Consider the following 27,710-nt stretch of genomic DNA (forward strand, 5'->3'; position numbering starts at 1 on the left):
ACGATTCCATCACCACACACACACACTCACACTTCCCCCACTCACACACTCCATTCGTGAAATATTACCTAAGCAGGTGATTCAGTATTTTCCAGTGACTAACTGGTACTCATATCTTACCAGGCATTTTCCAGTGCTGTGAGGAGGGAACCTGCAGAGCTGTCCTGAACATGGCAGGTGAGACTCATTTCACACACGTTTTACACTCCGACTGTGTCATTTTCCATCAATACAGCAAAATTTGCGCTTTGAGTGACGTTTTGTGTCTGTATTCGCAAGTCCAGTCAGCTGCCTCCAGTCAGGCTGTTTCAAGGCCTGAAGAGAACATTATTGTTAGCCATATTGGACAGCGTGAAGTTCATTCTCATTTTGCGTCACTGTTCCTGAAAAAAAAAGAAAAAAAGAAAAGCACCGTATTGCTGCTGGAATCTTTTTTCATGTCTTTTTCTGGGTTCATTAAAATGAGCTCGGCTTTGTGTCTCACTGCAGCAGCTGAGCGCTGACTGTGTAACTTCTGTTTTCTGCTTCTTTATAATGTCCTTATCCTTGGCCGCTTTCTCAGTCGGAGAAAAATCAAAGATAAAGATGAACTCCAAATCTGTGGACTTGACTGCATATTAGACAGTGGTATGAAGTGTTTAAATATGTATATGTGCGTGTTTCTACTTTTTTGGTCATTCTGAAAGTGCCACATAAAGCTGACTCATGCACTATATTCTGAAGTCATACAATAACTTTGTGAAGAGAACAGGCTGAAATGTTTCATTATTTAGTAAAAAAAAAATTCTTGTCATAAATCAAGCTTGACATCCGTGGTCACCATTCACTTTCATTGTATCGAAAAAGAGCTTGGGAATTCATAATTTTTCTTTTTGTGTTCCACTGAAGAAAGTAAGTCATACAGAATTCAAAAGACACAACGATGAGTTAATGATAACACTGTGAGCTCCATTTGACACACAGCCACTTCCTGTCATGAATATCAATGTGCATATATGAGCGGCGTATGTTGTTTTTACATTTTTGTGACTGCAGAACGAATATGAGAGTGTGTAGTAACTAGAAAGGAACGCAATACACTTGACTCATTTTAATGAATGTCTTTCACGAAAATCTTTCCATTAACTAAATCAGCATAACCTCTCAGTCATGTCTGTTTTGGGCCCTGAAACAACAGCACCGCCCCTGGAAATAACCTAGCAGGTTCTCTGGTGTCCCAATATTAATGTGAATTACTTTGGTTTCTGTGCAACCAAGTGTTACATAAAGCCTCTTTTATTCAACTCCAACGTGGAGCAATATTTTGTATTCCTCTTTTTTTTTTTTTTTACTGTAAAACACACTTCCTCCTCATGCCCAGTCCCATATTGTCACAGTAAGCTAATTTCAACATTTTCTGTAATTCTTGCTCTAGCTTCTTTACTGAAGCTGAAAGCAGTCAAGAGAGGACACGATTAGCACTTTAAAGTGGAGGGAAGCCCTGTGTGGATAAATTAAAGCAGTGCTGCCTGAGATGAGAATACAGACACTTTCAGTAAGTCAAGAAACAGCCTCATTCACATCAACTCTGCTAAACAGCTTAGTGGGTTTTGTAAGACCAAACATTCCAGTGAGATGTTGACAAAAGCTTGATGTTGTACAGTTGCTTGCCAAAAGCAGAAAAGTTCAAAATTAGAGATGTTGGTTCCATATCAGTTATTGGCCAATATTAGAGATTTATCCTTTGTTGATATTGGATATTTAATTGCACATGCTCGTTTTCACTATTTTTACATTTAGATTAGCTTTCACCTGATGATCCCTTGGATTTAATCTTAAAAACACTAATAAATCAATAACGCTTCTAAACATAATCTTTAGCAAATTGTATTTTTATTTTATTATTTCATTTTATTGTTTTGACAAAATAATATAGAATTCTAATATCTGCCATTTATTAGTAATTGAGCATAGCATGAAAATAGTTATCTGTTAATCGATATCAACCAGAATTGTAATATCGATACATCTCTGCTGAGTACATTATATTTAAAAAATCCTGTAGTTTTTACAGGAAAACACTGGCAGATGTGGTTTTATTTTGTAAAAATACAGTAAAAATGTAAATAATTACAGAACAACCTGTAAATATTATAGTTTAAAACTGTAATTTATAATTGCTGTCTCACCAATTCAAATGTATTTTACGAGGTGGCTAATTCATACAAATTCATACAGCCACACTGCGTTTTTGTATAATTTCTGTGAGGGGTAAGTTTAGGGGCATTAGGTTAGGGTTGGTCCTTCGTACGAGTTCTTACGAATTTGCCACCTTGTAAAATACGTATGTACAAATTTTCACAAATCGTACGAATTCGTACAAGTGAGGCAGAAACACATATGAATTAGCCACTTAGTAAAATATGTAAGAATTGCCATGAGATCAGGTTGTTTAAACTGGTAAATCCTGCAGCCCTTTTCTGCTGAATTAAGGCCACAGTGCTAATTTTTGTACCTTTAACATATATTAAAAACCACCACAATAACAGGTGGTGAATATTTAACAGTATTTTACTGTGTTTAACAGTTTTACAGTTAAAATTACAATAATTTTTTACAGTATATTGATGGAATGTTGAACAATTTTGTGAAACAGTCTTCATGAAGAGTGCCATTTTCCAGGCTTTTGAGCAGATATCTTTTGCCCCATCTCCTGATGAGAAAGGTGTTGTTTTGATGCTCGGTTGCTCTGTTGTGCGGTCCGGTCAGCATGGTGCTGTTTCTTCTGAAATCACAGCTGCAGGCACAAGCTGTGACCCCCTCACTCTCAATCACAGGGAGGCAAAATGTCCATGAGGAAACTTTGATATGTTAGCCCTTCAAAAGACAGATAATGTCAACAAAGAAAGAGATACTCGCTGAAAAAATGGCATTGTGTAACGGTAACTGTAGTTTCTGTTTTTCTCGCAAGATCCTAACTAGGCAAAAGGTAACTGAAGAAACCTTTTTCTAGGGAAAAGGTTAGCTGTTAGCTGTTCACTGGTTTGAGAATTGATTGGCATGAACTGTGACAGTGGAGAGCTGGCGATGAGCTGTGATCATTGTTGTTTCTGCTTCCTTAACTTCTCATTCTGCATATTTTCCAGCTGAGAGTGTGCGTGTGTATGCATGAGAATATGTGCCTGTGTGATTTGTAATATCAGAAGAGCTGCTAGGCTAATTTTCCATTCCTTTGATCTGATTGGAAGCCACTAAAAACTGTTGAGGACCATCTGGAAAGTACCTGTATTTGTGAGAGAATAACAAGAGCTTAAATGTCCATGTGGCGTGCTTTGAACATCAGTTTCTCTACGCACACATTTTTGAGATTTTTGAGTGTTTTGTAATTCGTTGCTGAATTCTTAAGTTGAGGGATGCTGTTGATCAAGACTAGGAAGTGAAGGGGTTGTTTTGGAGAGCACAGTAGTGGCATTCCTTGTGGGCTTGAACCAGCAACCTTTCAAAAAACAGCATACATTCTAGCCCTGAGTTTGGAGTGTAGTTCTACAGAGATAATGTTGGGGTTAGTGCTGGGATAGGCTTCTGGTGATGTGTGAACAGTGGTGGTGATTCTTGAGTAGTTTTAAGAGTGGTTTTGGTTTAGTCTGGTAATCAGTGTGTGACTTATTCAAAACCTTTCAGGGGTTAATTAAATTGCAATTGTTAATTGTAATTTTCTAGGTGCAGTAAAGTGCCACTAGTGCAGTTACTGTAGCTAACGTCAACTCACTGACACATTTTAAATTCTAGCCCAAGGGAGCTGTCAAATTCAGTGAAATTTACACAGACAAAAATGACTATTGTAGATTGTCTACAGTGTAACAATGTATGAAGCACAGGTCACACAAAGTAATTTTCAACCCAATCAGTTTTCTGTTGGTCAACATGGCAAATCTACATGACCAACTTAAACCCATTGTGAAATCTGGGTGTGTGAAGTCCTGTTGAAATGATTGGATTTTGAACATTCAAAGAAAAACATCTTTGTCATGTTGGTTTTACTATTTTGCAAGTCTGAGCCTGAGTAAAATAATTTCCCTTTTTTATTAACAAAGCCTTACAAGATAACAAAATGTAAAATAAAAAAGAATGGCAGATATTTAGGCCAAAGTGGGTGAAGATAAAAAAAATCTTTGTCATTATTTTAGCTTTGTTATTAAAAAAATTAGAACAAAGATACACATTACAAATACACATAATATAAAACAAACAGTGCTTTATTTTTCAGGTACAGTAGGTATATTTAGCAGCTGCATTCAAGAAATTGAATAAACAAATATATACTAAACACTATATACACTTCACTGTATAAATTATACAATGATTCTTACTAAAGCAACTGTATTCATTTCATTTCATTTATTTAACCAGGAAGAGACTGTGACGACCCTGAGTGTTCTCCTTACCTGTTGGTGGCAGATTGTGGGAGTTTTGTGTTACTCCCCCATGTTAATTAATCAATTAATGATAAGTAGGGGTGTAGACTATATAGGGACTTCAGATTGTTCATTGAGGTTAGCACTCCTGGAGGGATAGTTCTCCCAGGAGCAGCTCTTGACCAGAATGTGACATCGCTCTGATTTATATGATCTTTTTATACGTTTTTTGTATCATGTAGCTTTAGGATTTTGTTACTGTTATTTTGTTGTTATTTCTTTTGTTTCTCTATTTTTCCCTAGACTTATGTTTTCTGTTTTGGGCTTATTGTTATATTTGTTAAAGAAAATAAATCAATTTGTATTGATTGAACGGTGGTGTGTGATCCCTCTTTTATGTTGTGGCTTGTATTAAAGCTCTTCAGTCAAGAGCAGTGAGTGATTTTACTTTGTGTTTTGTTGTTTTATTAACATTAAAGAGATAGTTTAATGTACTCTCAAGTTGTTTTGAATGAGTTTCTTCTGTTGAACATAAAAGTTATTTTGAAGAATGTGGGTAACCAAACAGTTGCTAGTCCCTAGTTTTCCTACTATCAAAGTCCCTGTGGGGACCAGCAACTGTTTGGCTACCCACATTCTTCAAAGTATCTTCTTTTGTTTTCAGCACAAGAAAGAAATTAATACAGGTTTGGGACAACATGAGGGTGAGTAAATAATGGCAGAATTTTAATTTTTGAGTGAATTATCCCTTTAATGACAAGCGGCAGCATGTTTAGCACCATTAGTCTGCTGTCACTTTAAGACCTGCACGCATCTAATATACAGGCACATCCGTTTTTCTCTCAACTGTTTACTTTAACTTTATACATAAGCAACTGTTTATATGTGTTTTTAACAGTATTAGCACAATCAGACATGAATTATGACTTAGTCCAGTAATCAGGCGCTGTTTGACAGGCTTCTTAGTCTGAACACGCTTCAGATGTACGCGCTCAGAAAAAGCGCATGTCAGAACAGCGCGCGAATGAGATGTTTAACCGGCAAGGCTTTAAAGCACATGCAAATAATGTAGCCTACTTTTGTGATTGCGAAGTGCAGTTTCCTGTTAGTGTAACTCGACCGCTTAGTTACTATTTGATGTGATCTGTCGCATTGTACTGAATATTGAGACGGAGGTGCCAGAATTGCAACTGATAGAATGTGCACTGCAGATATTTCTTCAGAAGCAGATTGTGGAGACATTTTAATCATCCACAATCAAAAATTGTGATATCGCACACCCCTAGAACAACAGTAAATGTAACAGTACCTTAAAGGGGCTTTTTTATATGTATTGGTGATGTGTAGTGCAAAAATCCTTTTCTAAATGAGTATTTTTGTTTAATTTTCCAGTAAAAATATCCAGTAAAAACATGAATTTACTTGAGAAGCAACAATGCTTAAACATTAAGAGTTGTTTTCATAGACTATATCTTGAATATTAGTGTATAAACAAGCACTGTCAAAAGGCCTAATTGAAGTCAAAGAAGATAATTTTTAGATATTGATACAAATGCACAGGGTTTGAGCAGCCTACTGTTGCTATAGTAACCTCCTCAGATGAACACTTTAGAGGGTTTACCCAAATGTTATTTGAAAACACTGTTAAAACACGTACTTGTATGCAAAACGAATATGACAAGACCCCCACATTTTGAGGGGATTTAAGACTTAATTACACTCTAAAAAATGCTGGGTTGTTTCAACCCAACTTTGGGTCAAATATGGACTAACCCAACTGTTGGGTTAAATTTTTACATGAAATTTTTAACCCAAAAGTTGGGTTAGTCCATATTTTGACCCAAAGTTGGGTTGAAACAACCTAGCATTTTTTAGAGTGTAGGGGGGTCAGACCCCAACATAATTCACATCTTGTTGGGGAAAATGTTAGAATAGTATTAGAACTATGCTTTTTTTTTCTCTCAAACACAACTCACATTTCATACAAAAGCCTCTTGCACCTGTAGAATCTAAGATTTTACAATAAGAGTTTATTTGATTGACAGGTAAAGAGAGTCTACCCATGCTTATGCTCATAATCGCTATGCTAATGACAGGGTGTTATTCACAAGGAGGTGAAAGCGTAGGCTAGAGTCTCTCTGAAAGAGGCCGACACAGGTTAAGAACAAAAACTTGATGCCATTATAACACTCCTGTTAACAGTTCTATTCAATGTGTGTCTGCCTTAATTTGTATAACCACAGAATGTAGACAGTATGTTAAATCACAGTCTTTGATTTCTGTTGAATATTAGCATTAGGCCCTCAGTATGTGTCCAGTCAATTAGAGGTTACCTGACTGAACCATGCTGGACTAAGCTTTACTTTAGATCATTGTACGTTACAGAAAATCGCAAAATAGTCTGTTCTCCATATCTTGACGAATGACCCGTGAACTCTACTCACTCTTCATATGATGAGTGATCAAACAAAGGCAAATGTTTCCAAGAAATGTGCTGGATTTCTGGTGAGCACTGCACGTCATTCAAACGACTTCCCGTGTCATGCTAAACGAGAGGGTTTCTGATAATTATGGTAATTACCTTTTAAGTAGCCGAGCCCGAGACCATTAAACGTTCCTACATAAATATGAAACGGCAGTGCAACGTGTCCTGCGGAGCTGACAGCTCCTGTGGTCCTGCATGCCCACTCAAACCTTTCTGCTCAACAACCCCCTGCCCTTTATTCACACATACACACAGTGTTGGGAAGGTTACTTTGGAAATGTAATAGGTTACAGATTACAAGTTACCCCCTTTGTCTGTTAACTGTTTTATTTATTTTCTTTTTCTACTGATGACCCCACACTTTCAGAACCGCTGCTTTAGTACATTCGGCTGGCAACTATATAATAATAATATTAAAATAGCGGGCCAAATCGGCTGCCAGGCCACCGGGAATTGTCCCGGTTCTCCAGATGGCCAGTTCGCGCCTGATTTCCACAGACACGCAGAACGTGCAGAATTCATATATTGTCTTTTTGCGGCTTAATATTCACAGTCACTAGTCCATATCGCGTTTTGATTCAAGTGTAATGACCTACTTTTGTAGTCAGTGCAATTTGGGAAAGAAATCAATTAAATCTGTATGTGGATGTGTGTAAATATTCAAATGTAATCCCCTTTGTAATCGTTAACATTTTCATAAGTAACTGTAATTTAATTACACATTTTTTCTTAGTAACTGTAACTGATTAGTTACATTTATTTTGTAATTAAATTACGTAACGCCGTTACATGTAACTAGTTATTCCCCAACACTGCATACACATGCAGACAGTTGCACAGAAATCCGTCCCTTCGTCCCATCTTCCTCTCTCTTCTATTCATCTCTGGTCCCTTCTGCACATGACAGACCGCAGCTGGCTTTGAGTTCTGTCCCCATTATTCCGTCTTTTCTTTCTTTTTGTTTCGCATGCACATGCTGGCACACACACAGCAATTATCAAAGGCAATGAGACTGTTAGGTTGATGGATTGTCTATTATAAAGTTGCTGGAATAGAAAGACCTGAGTATGCGAGTATTTGCATGAGTGTATATGGGTTTCATCTTTCTGGTCGTTGCTAGGGAATGTTAATGGAGTTGTAAACAAATGATTTATTTTTCCATTTAATCCTGTCAATAGCAAAGCAAATCACATCAGAATCACATTTACTTTTATCTCATTCATGTATTAAATGAAAATGTGAACACAATACAATTTAAAAAATAATAATAAATATATTATATACACTGTGTGTATATATATATCATATGTTTGTTATTTTTAATAGGATTCGGTATTGTTACTTTTGCATAATCTGAGGCATTATATGAGGCTCTCACTACTCTACTAGTCTTTCATTCTTGCATTATGATTTGCAAGTAGATGGTTCCACAAAGAACCATTCAGTCAAATGTTCTTTAAAGAACCATCTCTTTCTTACCTTTTTATAATCCGAAGAACCTTCTTTCGCCACAAAGAACCTTTTGTGAAACAGAAAGGTTCTTCAGATGTTAAAGGTTCTTTATGGAACCATTTAGACAAAAAGGTTCTTCTATGGCATCGTGAAGCACCTTTATTTTTAAGAGTGCAATATAATATTGAAAGAAATGTGATGGGAGTAAGATAAACTGCCACTTACACTAACATTATGCTCAACCAAGGCTACATTTAACTAAAAATACAGTAAAAATAGTAATACTGTAAAAAATCATTACAACTAAAACATGTTTTCTATTTTATTTTTTATTTTTTTTATATAATTTATTCCTGAATTTTCAGTAGTCATTACTCCAGTCTTCAGTGTCACATGATCCATCAGAAATCATTCCAATATGCTGACTTTGTGCTTAAGTAACATTTCTTATTATTATCTATGTTGAAAATACTTAACACTGCTGCTTAATATTTTTTGTGGGAACCTTGATCCATTTTTTTCAGGATTCTTTGATGAATCGAAAGTTCAAAAAAACAACGTTTACTTTTATACCATGATTGACAGGTCTAGATGAAAAGGCTTCAACTGATTTTTATATAAAACTCTATTTTATTCTTTGAACAAGTGTTGGTCCCACCAACATGGTTTGTATGGTCCTCGCAATATAGACATGCTTTGTTGATTACAGTGAAATTTATATAGGCCTAGTTTTGTTGAGTCATATGGACTGTGTAGGTGTATGTGAATACATTATGGAGAAGAGAAAAGTGTATAGTTCTATCAGTAAATAAATTAAATATAAGTTAGGTGCATTTACTTATTAGAAAATATTTGCAAAATGTGATCTGATTATGTTTAATGCTCTACCATCAACATAGCTTAGCTGATGGCTAAGGTCAAAAAAAGCAAAGGTATGAAATGCACGGACACACTATTTTTCTCCCACATTCATTGAGTCTGTTTCCTGAGCAGGTTCTTAGTATTTCTGTCACACAGAGAGGACAGGGAGGTCATCAGTGGTGGCAGGAGGTCATGCTGACTCACTCCTGAGGGTCAGTGTTTGGCTGGTTAGCATGGCCCAATTAGCCAGAACTATACCATCCAAGCCCAAAAAAAAAAATATTTCTAGCCATGTATTCTGACTTTTTTGTACAAGCAACATATAAGGTTTTGTTATTTGCCAATTTTATTTTCAAATGTGCCCTTAAAAGCATGAAATTATTTTTTTCTGCCTTAATTTTTGCTGCATTTGACCACAAAGCTCAAGATAGTTGCGAGTCATGAGTTTGGTTATGTGTGTATTCTTGTGGTGCCATCAGCTAATCAACAGTCATTTCCTCACTTTGGTTGAACCACTTTAGACATCTGACAAAAAACTAGTCTGAGTGTTTTGTTTGGTGTTTTCAATCATATTCGCATAGGTTAAAAGGTTGAGGGTACATGAAAAGAGCAAATAATCATATGCAAGATCTTGAGTAAAAATAAATAAGTCTGTCCATATACACATGTTGCATGTCTTGCAAAGTGGAGAAAGTTGACTCACATCCAGAAGTTTTCTTGTGTTTAATAAGACATCTCACTGACTCTCAATGTGAGAGATACTGTGAGGTTAGCTTCTGTATGAGCTTAGCATCTATCTGTTAGTCTGTATGATTGTGTTTTTAAACAATATGTTTGCAGAAGGCTGATTATTATCTACAATTGAATTAAGCAATACACATGGAGACGTAAATCAAGCATTATGGTGACTGTTTGCAACTACATTATTGAAAATAAAGGTGCTTCACGATGCTACAGAAGAACCTTTTTGTCTAAATGGTTCCATAAAGAACCTTTAACATCTGAAGAACCTTTCTGTTTCACAAAAGGTTATTTGTGGCGAAAGAAGGTTCTTCAAATTATGAAAAGGTAAGAAAGAGATGATTCTTTAAAGAACCTTTGACTGAATTGTTCTTTGTGGAACCAAAAATGGTGGTTCTATAGCATCGCTGTGAAGAACCTTTCAAGCACCTTTATTTTTAAGAGTGTAGTAGATATCAATGTGTAAAGATATCTGAGATTTGGTCTGCAAATTGCATATTTATCACATATTAACTTCAACTGTAATGACCAAGCACATACTTTTGAGTAGGTAAAAAGTATGCCAGCACTGGGACATACTAAAAAGTCATAACAATTCATCCTTTCATCCACATACATCTTTATTATAGACTATTTAACTAGAATTTACAGGTTGCTCCCATTTTTTGTTCAATGATTTTTGGACACACTAATTGTTATCTCACAAACTATTTGGAATGGATTGTGCATAGTAAATGTAATTTTCTTTGTCATTTTCAAGTACAAAATAGCATCTTGAAAAACAAAATAAATTTACTTGAGGAGCAAAACTGTATTAGATTTGTTTTTGGAGAATATATCTTGAATTATCTGTATTTTTCCCAACACATTGTTTCAAACTAGAAAAAACTAATTGTCATTGGGGTAAGAAAAAGAAACTTAATTGAAAACAAGTCTTGATATCTTAAGAATGTTTATCTATTTTTACTGGAAAACAAGCTAAAAATAAAATTAATAATCATTTTTGCAGTGTTGGGTTTAGTGCAGGGTTATTAATAGCTGTATGTCATATTTGTAGCTGCAAGTGTTTTTACAGATTTGGCCACAGTAATGGTCAAATTTCCAGTGATAGGAGCAGACCCTTTGGGAACAGATGCGGGTGTGTACTGGGAAATACTATGCTGTAAACACAGACATGCAAATATGTACAATGTGTGCCTATAGATTCTGTTGGGCCTGTACTGGATTTGAAATATTATGTTTTCAGTTTAATATTTTAGACTGTATCCTTTTTTGCAGGTTATTTGATGGTAGTAGTGACTCAGTATGTGACAAAAGACATCAGCAGTGATTAATTGCTACTGTTAGTCTTAATGGAACATATTGGCAGAAAGCCTCAAAGTCACGGCAGGGGTTCAAGTACAGATGTTAGGCACACACACACACACAATGACCCTGTAATTGGAATAATACTAAATCCCATGACTCCACAGCTGATCTGAGCTCAAATTGCTTGCAGCTGAGTACACTCCTGCTGGATCGGTTTGGTTTGTGTTGCTGGCTTGTCTTTGGGTGTGCTTGAACAAACTCAATTCCTACTCAAATACTGGCAACTCTCACAGCTAACTTAAAAAATCTGTCACATTTTAATGGAATGGCAGTAATGAAAATGTTATAAACTGTTTGGATGCAAACTGCATGGCATATAATCAAGTTGTTTCTGGGACGTGGCCATAGATGTTTGTTTCCATTATCTAACTGGCTCTTAAACATATAAACAGTCATACATATGTATGACAACAGACATAGTTTGTGCACACCAATATACAAAACCAATGTCTGGAAAAATTTGCAGAAATTGTACATTTTTTTTTTTTTTAAGAAATTAATATATTTATTCAGCAAGGTTGTATTTAATTGATCAAAAGTGAGTTTAAAGATTTTGAAATGGCAACAGAAAATACATTTTAAAATAAATGCGGTTCTTTAAAACTTTTTATTAATCAAAAAATCCTGAAAAAGTACCATGGTTTCCACAGAAATATTAAGCAGCTCAACTATTTTTTTTATGTTGATAATAATTAGAATTTTTTATTTGTTGAGCACCAAATCAGCATATAAGAATTATTGCTGAGGGATATTGTGATGCTAAAGATGATTTTAAATTATAATAATATTCCACTAATATTTACTTTAATAACTTTTTTTGATCAAATAAATGTAGATTTGGTAGTCATAAGTGACGTCTTTAAAAAAAATAAAAATAAAAAAATAATAATGAAATATCTGACCCCAAACATTTGAACAGCTGTGTACACGTTGCCACTGGGGCAGTTCCCACAAAGATACCTCCACTGTACCCCTAAACATTAGTCGTAAAGGTATTTGTGCCATATCTACCCCTGAAGAATATAGCCTAGTATTAGTACACCTTAATGTACAAAAGGTTATAGCAGGTGAACCTATGAGAGTCAAAGTCAGGTGACAAGCTCTTATAAATATACCAGTTAATTATACCAGTAAATACCAGTATATAATTTGTGATGTTTCAAAGCAATATAATTCATTTGCTGATTATTTACACATATCTACTGACACACACACTGACACACGGGCGTGTCCAGAATGAGCAGAATGACTCCAGTGTGGTGACTGCTGTCATGACCTGTGGCGTTCTGTGCTGCCGACACGGTTTGGTCTCAAAAAGAGCAGCGCACAACACCCCTGAAGGCAAAGCCAGACCCACTGAACCTCAAACATGCACACTAATGGCTACACTTGTGATTGTAGCAATAGTTGACCCAAAAATGAACATTCTGGCATCATTTACTCACCCTCAAGTTTTTCAAAACCTGTATGATTGTTATTTTACTTCAGAACACAGGAGGAGTTATTTAGCTCAATGTCTAGGCTGTTCTTTTTCACACAGTACCTTATTGTGAAGAACGGACTGAAATTTTATGTGCATGTTTATGTTTTTATCAAAGTTTTAAGGCCTGTTCACACAAATACAAATATTTGGTGCATAAATTTGGAGCAATAACAGACACATTTTTTTAATTGCACCACAAAGAAATCAGGCCAATTATTGGGAACTGCATTTTTGGTCACATGCCCTGAGCTGCTGCTACAGAAAAACTACGACTTGGTGGTGCTCACAAACGGAATATATTGAAACAATGAATAGCAGAGAAAGAATCCAAAACTCTTATCAAGAGGGTATCATAAACGGAAAGTTGGGCAGCACTTTGTTTACCAGGGTAAACAGGATATTTCTGATTTTCTGTCAGCGCCACCTACTGTTTGAGAGTGAATTTGCATTTTCATTCAGTCCCTTTATATGCATTGGTCTGATGAGACAAATCACGGAACAGATTTTCGCAGATATTTGTGTTGGTGAGAACAGGCCTTTATTCTGCCGTTGTGGCCAGGTCCGGTAAGAGATTACCTGTTAAATTAAAACATTTCCAATGCTTATTTTTTTATCGTTTTGGTGAAAGAGAAACCTCAACATTTTGTCACAAATTCAAGTCAATGATTACAATTTTCATTTTTAGTTTTTAACAATCCTGTTTAAACCATAACTTGAGGTTTTACTTATTTCACTGACACAAATACAATGTAATATAATGTGTAGTATAATATATGTTCTTGGTTTGGTAATGCTTCAGTGTGTCAGTAGCATATTTACATAAGTGTAAATATCAAACACTGCTCAGACATAGAGATGTATATAGGTTTTTTTCATCCATAAAGAAGAGAAAACGCACATGTACACACACACAGAACATATTCACTGTCAGCATGTCACCAACAGCGCAGAAGACAAACAGGTTTTGTGTCATATTAGGTCTGAGTGAGATGAAACTGCTGAGTGGAAAAGGTGGGAGAGTGAAGAGGACAGCTGAGAGTTATGAGACTTGGCTGACAGGAAGAGCCTGGTTAAGTTATCAAATGTTATCAGAGAGACAGGAAATATTTCTGTCATGTTAAGAGATGAGAACACCCCCTCCCTGTTTAATTGCAGTCTATTGCAGATTAGGGTACTGTTATCAAAGAATATGGGCTTCATCATATGACAATAGTGTATGAAAGAGAGAAACAGCTCTGCACTCTGACAGAATTTTTGCATTTTTCAGTTTGTCAACAAAATGTTACTCAGTAATTGTAATTATATTCAGCGGTTGGCCTTTTCACCCTTTGTTCAGTATGAGTAAGCTTTCATTTTTGCAAAGTTCCCTGTGGGCCTAAAACAGAATTATACAATTACAGAATTAGCAGATTATATAATGTTAGATTCTTATGTAGCTTATAATATGACAAAACAAATAGAATTTGTTTTGTGCAAATTTTAATTATTGACAAGTGTCATTTAACAAAACTGAATATTATGTGGCATTTAACAGTTCAGAATTAGATTTTTTTGAACGAATATTAAACATTTGAAATTTAAAGGGGTCATATGATGCTGCTAAAAAGAACATTATTTTGTGTATTTGGTGTAATGAAATGTGTTTATGCGGTTTAAAGTTAAAAAACATTATTTTCCACATACTGTACATTATTGTTTCTCCTCTATGCCCCGCCTTTTTGAAACGCGTCGATTTTTACAAAGCTCATCGGTCTGAAAAAGCGAGGTGTGTTGTGATTGGCAAGCTATCCAATGCGTTGTGATTGGCCGAATACCTCAAGCGTGAGACGGAAATGTTACGCCCCTCACATACTGTCATATGACCCCTTTAACACAACTGAATATTTTTATGGCAGAGTTTTATAGACATGCATTTTCAAACAGCGAATTTTTTGTTCTGAAATCTTAAGACTTCAAATATCCAGTTTTTAAAATCTCAGCTTCAAGTTTTCAAGATGAAGAGGAAATTCGGAACATCAAATTCAATATTCTAAAATTCAATACGCAGAAATTCAGATCGTACAGAAAGTAGGTCAGAGGTAATCCACAGGGAAGAGTAGATGATCTTCGAAATGTCAAACGAAGCATTTTGGCCAATTAGTAGTTTTCTGGTGCGAGCGTGCGGTTCAAGATCTACATGATCATGAATCGCCCAGAGGTAGCCTAAGTGGGTTTTAAACATTTATGGTTTATATACTTATATGTTAGGTTAGCATTCTCAGTATGTGAAACATTTGTCTAAGCGGTCTCTGGTGTTTGTTTTAAGTAGGCCTATATTTGGTGTGAAAGTGATTAGTCTGCCACCGTGTCTACACAGGACGCGAGTGAAAGCAAAAAAGACAGTAGAGCCCGTTGATTATAATCAGTGATATTTCCTACACTGGATGCGGCGCAGCGCAACACCGTGTCTATATGGACGCGACTGCTTGAAGTGATAAAGCGCCCGTTGCAAAGAGCTTGGACTACGTCAGGAATAACGGGGAATCCTGCAAAACCTGCAGCTTTAACCTAAAATTTGCGTTTTAATTCTGCTATGAGATCATGGCATGACTATTCTATGACTGTTCTATTTCTATTGGTCATATGTCTTCACGTGATATGAATTCGCATGAGCTTGCGTTTCTGATCTCATGTATTTGCATGCATATGAATGGAAACCAATGGAACAAAAAATAGTACTGCCCAAGTTTGTGAAAATGTCTTCAGAAATATAGTGACAAAAACATTTGAAGTGCTCTGTACTATTTGAATAGCTCATAAATCATGTTTGATCTAGTAATGTCAACAGGTTTGTGTGAAGGTTGGGTACTACAAATATCATTGTCTTTGTATGAAAACTATTACATCTATTTGTGTGTGTGAAAAAGATAATGGTAGTTTAAACTGGCATTTTTACACATCAGGTTTGCTTCAACTGTGGCAGTAAACTGCTGGATCAACACTAGAGAATGAGAGAGACTGTGAGGGCGAATGAGGGACGAGTAGAGAAGCAGTGAGAGGGAAGGAGAGAAAGAGAGAGAGACATCTCCCTCTAGCCAAAATGAACAAGAACTAGGCCATGCTGTACCGCACCTGAGCAAAGCCAAAACAGCTGCTGCTTCTTTTTTAACTCACCTTTAGATTTATTGAGGGAAAAAAACAACTACTGTAACTTTATTTTTACATTAGTGGCAAAGCTCAGCGTCCTCTACTCTGACCACAGTGGTGTCTGAGGAGCTGCATGGACGCAACTTTTTGTGTGTGTGGCAGTGTGTTCAGTAGTTTAGGTTGCATCACTGTGGCTGAGCTCTTCTGGGTGTCAGATGTGGCCTTATAAAGCACACGTCTGAGCCAAATGCAGATGAATGACACAAATTGTTTCAAACAAAAGAGCCCGAGCAAATATTTGCACAAGTCTGACATTATTTGCCACACCTCTCTGATTCCACAGAGGAAAAATCAGTTGAGGTAAAATGCATGTTTTCACTGTTGGTTTAAACGATGTTTGTTTTGATGTTTAATTCTATGTATTCTTTTGTTTTATTTGACTCTGAACTGAAGGCTTGCTTTTTCCTATATAATGATCTAACAGTTTGAGTGAGTGAGAAAAAGAGAGTAGCAATTCACTAAAGACCACCAAAGGTGAATACTCACCTGTGCTGTACTAATTCAGAGCTTCATGCCTCTATGGCGCCTCTGTTGACATAATGTGTTATTGCAGCCAAACCAAAAAAGTGGGTAGGCAGTAGGTAAGCAAGAGACAGATTACTGTAAAATACTCTCCTTTTTTTGATGCAGATATGTAATGACCTGCCATTTTGTTTCTAGATCATGTGCAGTAATATTTTTTGACCACAACTATATACAGTATATATATAAAAAAAAATTTTTTTAATATATCCATTCAGGAGCGATGTCCGATTTAACGAATCGTTCTTTTGAGTCGGATCATTTAGTGAGCAAATTTAAAATTCTATTTGAATAATCCGGTTCACAAGTCAACAAATTACTGACCTATTGAACTGAGTATCATATCATCTCTTTCGGACGCCCTTTTTTGTTAATTATTTGAAATATTTGTTTCGAATTAGCCTAATTGTGGGAAAAGTTATTTTAATAGAGCAGAAGAACATTAAAAAATCTAATGAAACGTGCTGAACCTAAATAACTGATTCGCGGAATGAGTGTGATTTCCCTTTACTACAGTACTTGCAGACAAACCCGTTCATCATGGAATGGTGTGGTTTTCACAGCCGGCTGGAGAGGTTGCAGTATAGAAAATGAATGAGATGTCGAGTGTGTGATGTATTACACCACTACAAATGAAACCGGTATTGCATCACGTGGTCACCGTGACTGATAATTCATTCATTGATCATCAGTAACACGGATAAAGGACCGTTTGCGTTCATACATGTTTGTAAGAGAGGGCAACAGAGGGAGAGGAGAAAAAAGAGAAACGTTGAAGCAGAATCCCGCTCTCTCTTTCTCTTCCCGAACGCAGAGCGCGTATCCCACTCACAGAGCGCGAGGCTCCGCGGCACGCGCGCACACGCTCTCTCACACACACACACACACACACACTCACGCACCCAGTCCCTCACACTGAACCAGCCGAGAGAGGGAAGAATGAGGAAGAACACGCACGCACATTTCAGCGCTCTCAGATTTGCTGATAAAGCATCAGATATTTGATCGCTACGGGTCTGTTTGGGGAAAAACACGCGTGTATGGAAATCGGAGGGTCCATATAATACTCGCGTGGGTCTCTAATCTTTCCTGCATCTCCTATATAAAAACCTAAACTAATGCGAGCTGGGATACTACTGACGGCTTCCGACACGCACTGTCTCCGTTAACATTCCTGCTGCCGTTTTCCCACAGACTGAGTACTTCACGGAACACCGTTACGGTAAGAGGACCTTCTTTATATGTATATATTATGGGTTTGCATGTAGCTATGCTGGCGATATCGTTGCACGAGGATTAATAGGGGGCCACCGACAAACCGACCATCATATTCATATCATCATTACGGAGAGTGACCCATTTGAGTGACCCGCAGTGGCCCGCGGATGATGCTTTAACCGGCCGTTCGCCTTCACCTCGTTTTACGGGATTCTGATGTGCACGTGAAAGTTGTATTAAACACGATCTGGTTGCAAGAACCCCCGCGCTCTATGAGCACATCACGAAGAAAGCCCTTAAGGCAACCGTAGAGCCAACGTTTATCCGAACAATAAGGGCACCCAAATAAGAAATTATGCGTGTCGCATCGTGTACGTTGTGGGATAACAGATGTTTAATCAGTGGATGGGGTAGAGGTGCTGAATGAGAGCAGTAGGTTGCGGTAGATGTTAGCGAGATTTGAGCAGTGCTGAATTAAAGCGCTCTGTAACCTCCGACCGAGGTTAAACGTTAGTTAAAGCTACCGAAATCCGTATGATTACATTCTTATGTAGGCATATTCAAAGCTTAGTGGTTTTGGTTTCATATGAATGTGGGAGTAATGTATGCAAGCTTTTGCTGTGCACTATGCCCATTGATGACTGCAGATATGAGTGTGTGTGACACTGTGGGTTTGTGTCCATGCATGTGTTTTGCACCATGATATGTGTTTCTTCTTCTTGCCTCAGGGGCCGATTGCCACCCTTTGTATGATGATGCATTTTGCAGGCATTGTTTTAAGTTAGGTCTGCTTACTTGCAATCAAGCACCATGCAGCGTCCCAACCTGAACTTCATTGCATTATTTTTTGGAACCAACTGCTCTGGACTAATAGCGAGAAACAGCTAGCAGAATGTAATGTCGTTGAGCACTTAAGGGAGCTAGGCTTAAGGGAGCATCTGGACTTGTTTATGCATTCTGTTGAAATGAACCTGATGATTGAATTGATAAACAAATTTGACAAATAGATAATCATGTACAAATGCTCCAGAATGAGTTTTTTTTTTTACCTGACATTTTGGGAACGTGCCTTTCAGCAAATGCTGATGAAATGTTCCAAAAATGTCAGCCTTGAATCAGTGTCAGACATGCCGTAATAATGCAACAGTTTTTGAGAACACGTGTGTCGGTGCTTGTTGGTGATCAGTGTCCTGGTTTCATTTCAATAGCTGCTTGATCTATTTTTCTCTTCATCCCCCTTTTCTCTTTCTGTTATAGCAGAAGTTTGTCGCCGAGTAAGGAACGATGAGGCATCGTGACACCTCCCCACGCCTCTTCCTGAGCTTTCAGTGTCTAGTCATCATGGTGATACTGCTCTACAACGTCCACCATGTGACAGCGGAACATGCTTCAGACCACAGCCAGGATCATAGTTCTCCTTCCAACAAGTCTTTGAGCTGTGGTGGGTCAGTTACATGTGCCCCAGGAGTCATCCTTCCGATGTGGGAGCCCCCAAACCCTTCGTTTGGAGACAAGGTAGCCCGAGCCACGGTTTACTTTGTGGCAATGGTATACATGTTTCTGGGAGTTTCGATTATTGCTGACCGCTTCATGGCATCCATTGAGGTCATCACCTCTCAGGAGAAGGAGATCACCATTAAGAAACCCAATGGTGAAACGACCACTACAACTGTACGCGTCTGGAATGAAACTGTGTCCAACCTCACCCTCATGGCTCTGGGGTCTTCAGCTCCTGAGATTCTGCTCTCGGTCATTGAAGTGTGCGGCCATAACTTTGAAGCTGGTGACCTCGGACCCTCTACCATTGTCGGCAGTGCAGCTTTCAACATGTTCGTCATTATTGGACTCTGTGTCTACGTGGTGCCCGATGGAGAGCATCGCAAAGTGAAACACCTGCGTGTTTTCTTCGTCACCGCCACTTGGAGCATCTTCGCTTACTTGTGGCTCTACCTGATCTTGGCTGTTATCTCGCCGGGCGTCGTCCAGGTGTGGGAAGGTCTTCTTACTCTTTTCTTCTTTCCAATTTGCGTGGTCTTTGCTTGGATCGCTGACCGCCGCCTCCTGTTTTACAAGTATGTTTACAAGCGCTACCGAGCTGGCAAGCACCGTGGCATGATCATCGAGACGGAGGGGGACCGTCCTCTGCCATCCAAGGTGGATATCGAGATGGACGGGAAGATGCTGAACTCTCACACAGTGGACTTCTTGGATGGAACTCTGGCTTTGGAACTGGAGGACAAAGATCTAGATGAGGAGGAAGCAAGACGTGAAATGGCGAAGATCCTGAAGGAACTGAAGCAGAAACATCCCGATAAAGAGGTGGAGCAGTTGATTGAACTCGCTAATTACCAGGTGCTCAGCCAGCAGCAGAAGAGCCGTGCATTCTACCGATGCCAAGCGACCCGCTTAATGACCGGAGCAGGTAACATTCTGAAGAAGCATGCGGCGGACCAAGCTCGTAAAGCAGTGAGCATGCATGAGGTGCGCAGTGACACTGGAGAGAATGACCCGATTTCAAAGATCTTTTTTGACCCTGGCTCTTACCAGTGCCTGGAAAACTGTGGAACCGTGGCGGTGAATGTGATCCGACGTGGAGGCGATCTCAACCAGACGGTGTCTGTGGAATTCCGCACAGAAGATGGAACCGCAAACGCCGGCTCAGATTACGAATTCACAGAAGGCACTGTTGTTTTCAAGCCAGGTGAGACGCAAAAGGAGATCCGAGTTGGAATTATTGACGATGACATCTTTGAAGAGGATGAGAACTTCCTCATCCACCTCAGCAATGTCCGTGTGCTCCACGAGGGTGATGAGCCAGAGACCACTGAAGCCAATCACATGGAGACCATCGCAACGCTCGGTGTGCCCTCTACAGCAACAGTCACCATCTTTGACGATGACCATGCTGGAATCTTCACATTTGAAGAGCCAGTCGCCCACATTAGTGAGAGTGTGGGTGTCATGGAAGTGAAGGTACTGCGTACGTCTGGCGCCCGTGGGGTGGTGTCACTGCCATATAAAACCATTGAGGGAACTGCGCGTGGAGGGGGAGAGGACTTTGAAGACTCCCATGGTGTTCTGGAGTTCCAAAACGACGAAATCTTGTAAGTCATAGTCTTATATTTACAGTAAAATGTTTTTTTTGGGGGTTCCTGTCCTGATGGGTCACTCCTAAAATATTATAATTAAGAAGAACTGTGTGAGAGAGTCTGAATTTAATTTGTGTTAGTATAGTGCCCTGTCAGAACAGGAATGCAATGCATGTAAGATGTTTTTGAATTGTATGTGCTTGATGGAGCAGCATGCTTGATGCTAAGTATTTTGCTGTGTGACATCATTGTGATGTCACCGTGATGTCCGAAGCATTATGTGCAAAGAGCAGCCGATGGAGGATGTAATCAAAAAGAAACTCCCCATATCTACTTCTCATCTTCTTCTCTTCTCCATCTTTTTATGTATCTTTCACAATTCTCTCTCTTTATATTTCAGCCTCAAAGCCTGCTTCCTGAGAGTCAGTGGGAATGTTAATGATTATGATGTTCTGTTTGCAGATGTTTTGCTGTTTTGTTTCCTGTTTATTTATTATTTTATCGACTGCTTCGTGTAATCTTCGTAAATGTTTAATGAGTTGTCTTTTTGCTTTTGACTACAGTTTCTGACTCAAGTTTGTTGTTTCTCGAGATGATGCATGCATGTGTGTTGCTAATCTCATGAGTATATTCCCCGTTGAAAAACAAAACATCTTAGACCAGACTGAGCTTGTTAGCTGGTCTTGTTTAGTCCTGGTCAGGCTGGTTTAGGGGGGCTTTGGGCACTTTAGCTAAACCAGGCTGGGAGACTAATGTAAACCAGCCAAGTCCAGTAAGCCAGAATGGTTTAAGCTAGTTTTTTTTCAACAGGGTTTGCACAGGTTCCTCACCATGTGACCCATGGATTTGTCATGCCATTATGACAATATCAATTTTCTAGGCTACAGATCTTAGTGCGAGTGTGTTTTGTTGTTTGCTGACAAGCTGTTGCTTGACATGAGAGGGAAGCCTCAAAGCTATCGCAAACATGTCTCTGAGCAAAGGTTATTGAAAGTGAATAATCAACCCATCTGCATAAGACATACGGTAAAACAGAAAACCGTCCATCTGCCCTGGTATACAAGGCGTTAGGCAAGCACATTGACCGATTGTAACAGGCCATGTATATTTTAACCAGATTCAAAGCAGATGTTGAGGGTCAGACTTTTAGTGGCCTGTTGGCCTGTTGCATACTTTCCATAGAGCAAAGCTGTGCGTGGATTTTAATAACACTACTGTAATGAAATGATGAAGGGATAGGGGGTGTGTAGTGCGCTATACAGGACTATAGACAGGATTGGGGCCGCTTGCAGCTCAACGCGCATTCAAGAACTCTGATGTCTTGATTTCCTTGGGATCTTAAAACTTTCCAGAACATATAATTAGAACATTATCTCAGCATTCTTGAATATGAGTGTGGAACAAGGTTGGAATGCAGGGTTACCTCACTGTGCAGGACCATGATTCATTGCACTTTCTGAGCCCTTTTGGAACCGTTTGGATGCTCGGTTTACTAAATACAGCCCTGTGAAAGTTATTCACTCCAGAACAGTGTTTGACCACGCTTAGAAACATTCTGGATGTCAGTGAAAGAAGAATGCACTGCCAAAATCTCTCTTTAGTGCCAAACTGTTAACATCACAGATGTGCTTGCAGACACGCGACTTTTATTTTCCTCACAGGATTGTGTGGACTCACTGTCACACAGTAGATCATCTAGATTCAAACTCATGTGGTAAATATCAGTTCAGTATGCCCTTTATTGTGGTGGCTTCTGGGTCTAATGGTTGTGTTTTGGTGGTGTCATAGGATGTTAAGAATTCCAGGCCAGATCTCATGGAGGGAGACAAGGCTGTGAAGCACCATCGTGCTGCGATGCCCTTGAACAAAACCCAGATGCAAGGCAGAATGGATTGCTCTGGAAAAGAGAGAGGAAAAAAAAGAAAAAGGGAATGAGAAAATAGATGATCTACATCCCAGAGCCAGAGGCAAACTCCACCCTAATTTCAGTGTCGCCGTTTGTAAGAGAAAACACAGAACTAAAGTTGAGCTCCTCGCAGGCCTGTAGTTTCTTTGCTCCCATTGGATTATTCCGAGAGTCAGGAGCGCTGGCATTAACTGATAAGCAGATTTCAGCAGAGCTAGAACACCTGTCAATCACAATGTCTTACGCATCCCCTGATCATTGCTCGTTTGCTCATGAAATATTTGGCTTATTGATTATTCTTTCGGCTCACAATACATACAGTACTGCAGATTTCCCCTGAAATGAGCACAAAAAATTCTGAAAAAATTCACAGATTCTCCCTGAGCCTGCTGATGAGTGTTTTATACGGTATCGGGTTGTTGAATTTAATGTCATTCATGCATTTTGCATTTAATGACTTTAACTTTCAAATTCAACTCCTGAATTTTAATATAATTTAATTTGATGTATCAAACAGAATGCACAATTGCAATTTAAAATGTAACAAAATTCAACTCTTATTTTTTACTAGAAAAGCAAAGCTTGTCAAGACGAAATTTTGAATATTGACTCAACAAAGGTTTGTTTTAAAGTTTTGAACAAAAAATATTTTGTAGATTTGTAGACCTTACTGACAGATAGATTTTTAAAACTTCACTTTTATGAATGTGTATTTAGTTTATCTATTTAATCCTACTCTATAAATTAACTTTTGTGGATCTGAATGGAAGAACACTTCATTTCCTTCATTTGTCCTGTCATTCCAATTCCAATTCAGCTTTGTGTGATGTGGCTACTCCAACGTAACACTGAAAGGATGCCAATTATTCAGTTCTGAATTTTGCTCAACCCTGGTTTATATTCATTTCCACCAGATCCCACTTTAGAAATATTTGCCAGACATAAAATATAACACACAGAGTCACAGTGTACACAGATTCAGAGTACCACTGCATTATCAGCTCTAACTGGCAATTTGACATTTGTGTTCATGAAATGCCAGGGCAGTGGGTGGCAAGGAGAGTCATGCTAATGCTTGTACATCTGTTATTTGCAGGTTTGCACATGGTCATCCAAGTGTATTTGTGTGTCTATGTGTGTATGTTGATGTAGTATATGTCAATTTAAAGCAGCCATTGGTAAGATGTCCTTAAGATCAGCATTAGGCCAGATAAAGCAAACAACTTTATGGGATTATGTGTGTGTAAATACAAAAAGCATGCAGGTGTAAGTAATAAAATGGTATGACAAATGGCATCTGTATCTGTATCTGACAACTTAATCATCAGACCGTTCCGCTGGACAGGCTCAGAATGAGATGAAAGAAGGAAGAAATTAAGGCTAAACATAAGGGAGAGAGAAATGTGTTGAGAACAGATTAGCTGATGAAGAAATATAACACCAAATCTGGGTTTAAAAACCTTTTTAGCTGCCTACATAGACAGCATTTTAAGCCTCACAGACTATGATGCCCAATGAGTGCTGTCTAGGTAGACATCTTGCTATGTTTTGAAACAACCAGGTCATGAATTTAAATTTTTCATTAATTTTATTCTATTTATATATTTTTTTTCTTCTTCTAGAAATACAATAGGCTAATTGTAAATAGTTTATAGTTAATATTAATTTAGGAAATATCTAATAGTTTTTTCTTGCATATTAGTTCTAGCTCTTCTATTTTATGTCTCCACATTGTGTTTTGGAGAACAAAAATGTAAACAAGGTTGTCATAGATAAACTTTTGAAAATAAAAGTTTTTAGGAGATGCACAAATTGCAAATTAAAAAGATGTTTTCTTTTTCTAGGTGATTTTATTTAAAAGACTTAACATTTGTGAAGGTCATTCTTGCAGTTTGACTTACTGCCTAAATGGCAAGTAATTTTATTTACCTGCCAAAGCCATTTGTTGCTTGGTAAGTGCCAATTTTTTTTTGGCAGGAAGTAAAGAAAAAGGAAGAGAGAGATGAAGAGGGCGATAGATACAAAGAGAGAGAAATCTATAGGGGGTAAAGTGAGAAAGAGAAAGAGAGAGAGACAGGGTCAGGTTTGAAGTGTTAATCTGCTCTTTCTCATTAGAGCCAATAACAGCTGCAGGAAAAAGCATAACTAGAACATTCACGCAGCACACACACTCAAACATCACATGCAGACACAGGCTCACACACACTGGTGTAAGGGACGCACCCGATCCTATGCAGGGGTCATTCTCACACCATTATGAGTAAGAAGTATTTTGGTTAAATTTGGTTCGATTTTAAATTTAATTAAATTGTGCATATACCGTGTGTTTTCAAATAAGTTTTAATGTTACACAGACAAAATATTTTAACAAGATTCAAGATTGGAATCGATTTTTAGAAATGCAATGTATCTGTACTAACAGTCATCATTGAATATTAGAATTTTTTAATGTATATATATATTTTTTTTTTAGTCAGAATTATTGCGTTTTTTGTTTATTCATTTTTTTTTAGATTAAAGAAAAATATATATTTATATATTTTTTGTTTTATTTTATTTCTTTAATAAATTGTGACTCAAATTACAAAGCTCATCAGCACTGAACTGCCATATTTGCTCACCAGATTTAACTGTCTAAAAATTATAAAAATCTTCAAAATGTAACAAAATATTTTAAAAGTGACAGTGAAAGTGACGTGACACCCATCCTTAGTGCACACACACAGCCGTGAAGACACACACACCCGGAGCAGTGGGCAGCCATTTATGCTGCAGCGCCCGGGGAGGGTGCCTTGCTCAAGGGCACCTCAGTCGTGGTATTGAAGGTGGGAGAGAGCACTGTACATTCACTCCCCCCTCCTACAATCCCTGCCGGTACGAGACTCAAACCCGCAACCTTTGGGTTACGAGTCCGACTCTCTAACCATTAGGCCACGACTTCCCCTTAAAGCACAGAAAAGGCAAAATTAAGAGAAATGTGTTTAAGAGATCACAAAATTGGCAAGTTAATATCACTGACTTTCTGCAGTTATAATCGATAAAATGTTATAAACACTTGTGAATGTCTCATTGTTTTGTGAGTGGGCCGTCAAGATTTGCAACGTGCCATTTGTAACACAATGCAGTAATGCATTCGATCACACACTCATAGGCATGCTTGCACACACTTACTTGCACACACTTTAAATGCTCATAAAGGCTATTAGCTGTCTCATAATTGACAATTAAGAGTGATATTATTCAACTAAACGTTGCAGAAAAAAATATTTTATATTATTTTCCATAAACTAATGGAGCAAAGAAAAAAAAAACACTTCACCTGGAAGTGTCATTTATTCATTTGAAAGCCATTATGATATTTAAAAGTAATGAGTGCAGCTGATTACTGTTCTTAATGATGTATAAAGCCTGTAATATGTTACTGTGTATAATAACACTCCATTAAATGCTAATAATGAAACCAGTATTAACCAAGATTTTATATTGGTCTCCTCAAATTCTTCCTTGCTTTTCTCCTGTCTCTTTTTCTCACTCTGACAGTGGCATGAAAAATGTTGCATTCTGGGCAGAGAGTGTGCGTCTGAAATGAGAGGGTTATTAACAGTGATGTTTCAATTAGCGCACGAGCTTCCTGTGCAGGTGGGAAGAGAGTGTTTCTGTCAGATATCCTGAACCCTCACTCACCCCGAGAGCTGAGTCAAGCCTCACTAATGAACACCCCGACATACTGTCACTGTCACCCTCGCTCCAGTCCCCTTTCAGTTCTATCAGCGCTTTCTGCCTTCATTTCTTTCTTCCTTGCTTGCTTTCTATCACTCTTAAGAACTTTAATATTTAGGGCTTAGGGATTTGTCACCTGTCCTTAAGAAATAAATGCCACATCTGGAGATCAGATACAGTATATAATGTAAGTATATTATTTAAATTAACTATTGATATTGATAATGGATACATGTATATATAAAATATCAATATAATTTAATATGTAATTATAAATAAAAGCTTTATAGTTTAATAAAAATATATATATATATGATTATATATATATATATAAAAGGTTGTTATATTATATTATATTATACCTAAATATGTACTGCCAAAATCTTGATTTCCATTTGTTTCTTGTATATTTAGATATAATATAATTAATATAATATAATATAATATAATGATATATATGTAAAATAATATGCCTATGTACTATATATTACATAATATTTATATTACGTTGTATTATATATGCATATTGCATGTAATATATATGTAGATATGTGTATATACAGTGGTGTGAAAAAGTGTTGGCCCCCTTCCTGATTTCTTAATCGGGCTTAATGTTTTTGGACCCTGGCCGGTGCGAGAGGGTGAAGTTGAATCGGCCAAAGAAAAGTGCCCAGCGGGCCTGACGCAAGCTCAGCCTCTTGGCCGAACGGATATATTCGAAGAATCCAGGAAATTCCCCTCAGGCCCCGAATCCAGAAGGGCGTGGCCAGTGTGCGAACCTCCCTGGAAGGAGAGTCGAAAGGGCAGCTGAGTGCGCGTTGCTGGAGAGCTTGAACAGGGAAAGGCGCCCACCAGGACTCTCCGCTTCACTGGTGGGCCCTGACTTTTAACGGGCACTGAAGGACAAAGTGGCCAGCCTTGCCGCAGTACAGGCACAATCCCTGAGCTAAACGCTCCTGTTTCTGCTGCGGCGTAAGCCGGAGACGACCCAGTTGCATGGGCTCAACATCAGCTGACTGTGTACTCGCCGCATCGAATGACACGGACTCCAGGTGGCACCACGGAGTAGTGGATCGACGGCGTTGCCAGCGGCGGTTGAGACGGCCCTCCACACGGAGCGCGAGATTAATCAAATTGTCCAGCTCTCGAGGAAGATCCACAGTCGCTAATTCATCAGCGATGACATCATGCAGTCCCTCGAGAAATCGCGCGCGTAGCGCGCCCTCATTCCAGCCGCAAGCCGCAGCTAGAGTCTGAAACTGTATGGCATAGTCGGTGACTGAAC

At 38.2% G+C, this 27,710-nt stretch overlaps 1 protein-coding gene across 5 annotated transcripts in view; it reads left to right on the plus strand.

Moving 5' to 3' along the window:
* The first annotated feature begins 121 nt into the window (after positions 1-121).
* Positions 122-27,710, plus strand: part of LOC107670839 (sodium/calcium exchanger 1-like) — a 114,186-nt gene continuing 86,597 nt past the window's right edge. For 2 of the 5 annotated variants that reach the window (XM_016463614.1, XM_016463610.1), the window contains exons 1-2: positions 17,375-17,714; positions 18,968-20,814. In XM_016463614.1, the coding sequence (XP_016319100.1) occupies positions 18,995-20,814 (1,820 nt within the window). In that variant the 5' untranslated portion in view covers positions 17,375-17,714; positions 18,968-18,994. Of the gene's footprint in view, positions 178-17,374; positions 17,715-18,967; positions 20,815-27,710 lie in introns of those variants that run through there. The other 3 variants (XM_016463612.1, XM_016463613.1, XM_016463611.1) reach the window with 3 other exon arrangements.

Source organism: Sinocyclocheilus anshuiensis, unplaced genomic scaffold (genome assembly GCF_001515605.1).
Source record: "Sinocyclocheilus anshuiensis isolate Anshui unplaced genomic scaffold, SAMN03320099.WGS_v1.1 scaffold784, whole genome shotgun sequence".
NCBI classification, from domain to species: Eukaryota; Metazoa; Chordata; class Actinopteri; order Cypriniformes; family Cyprinidae; genus Sinocyclocheilus; species Sinocyclocheilus anshuiensis.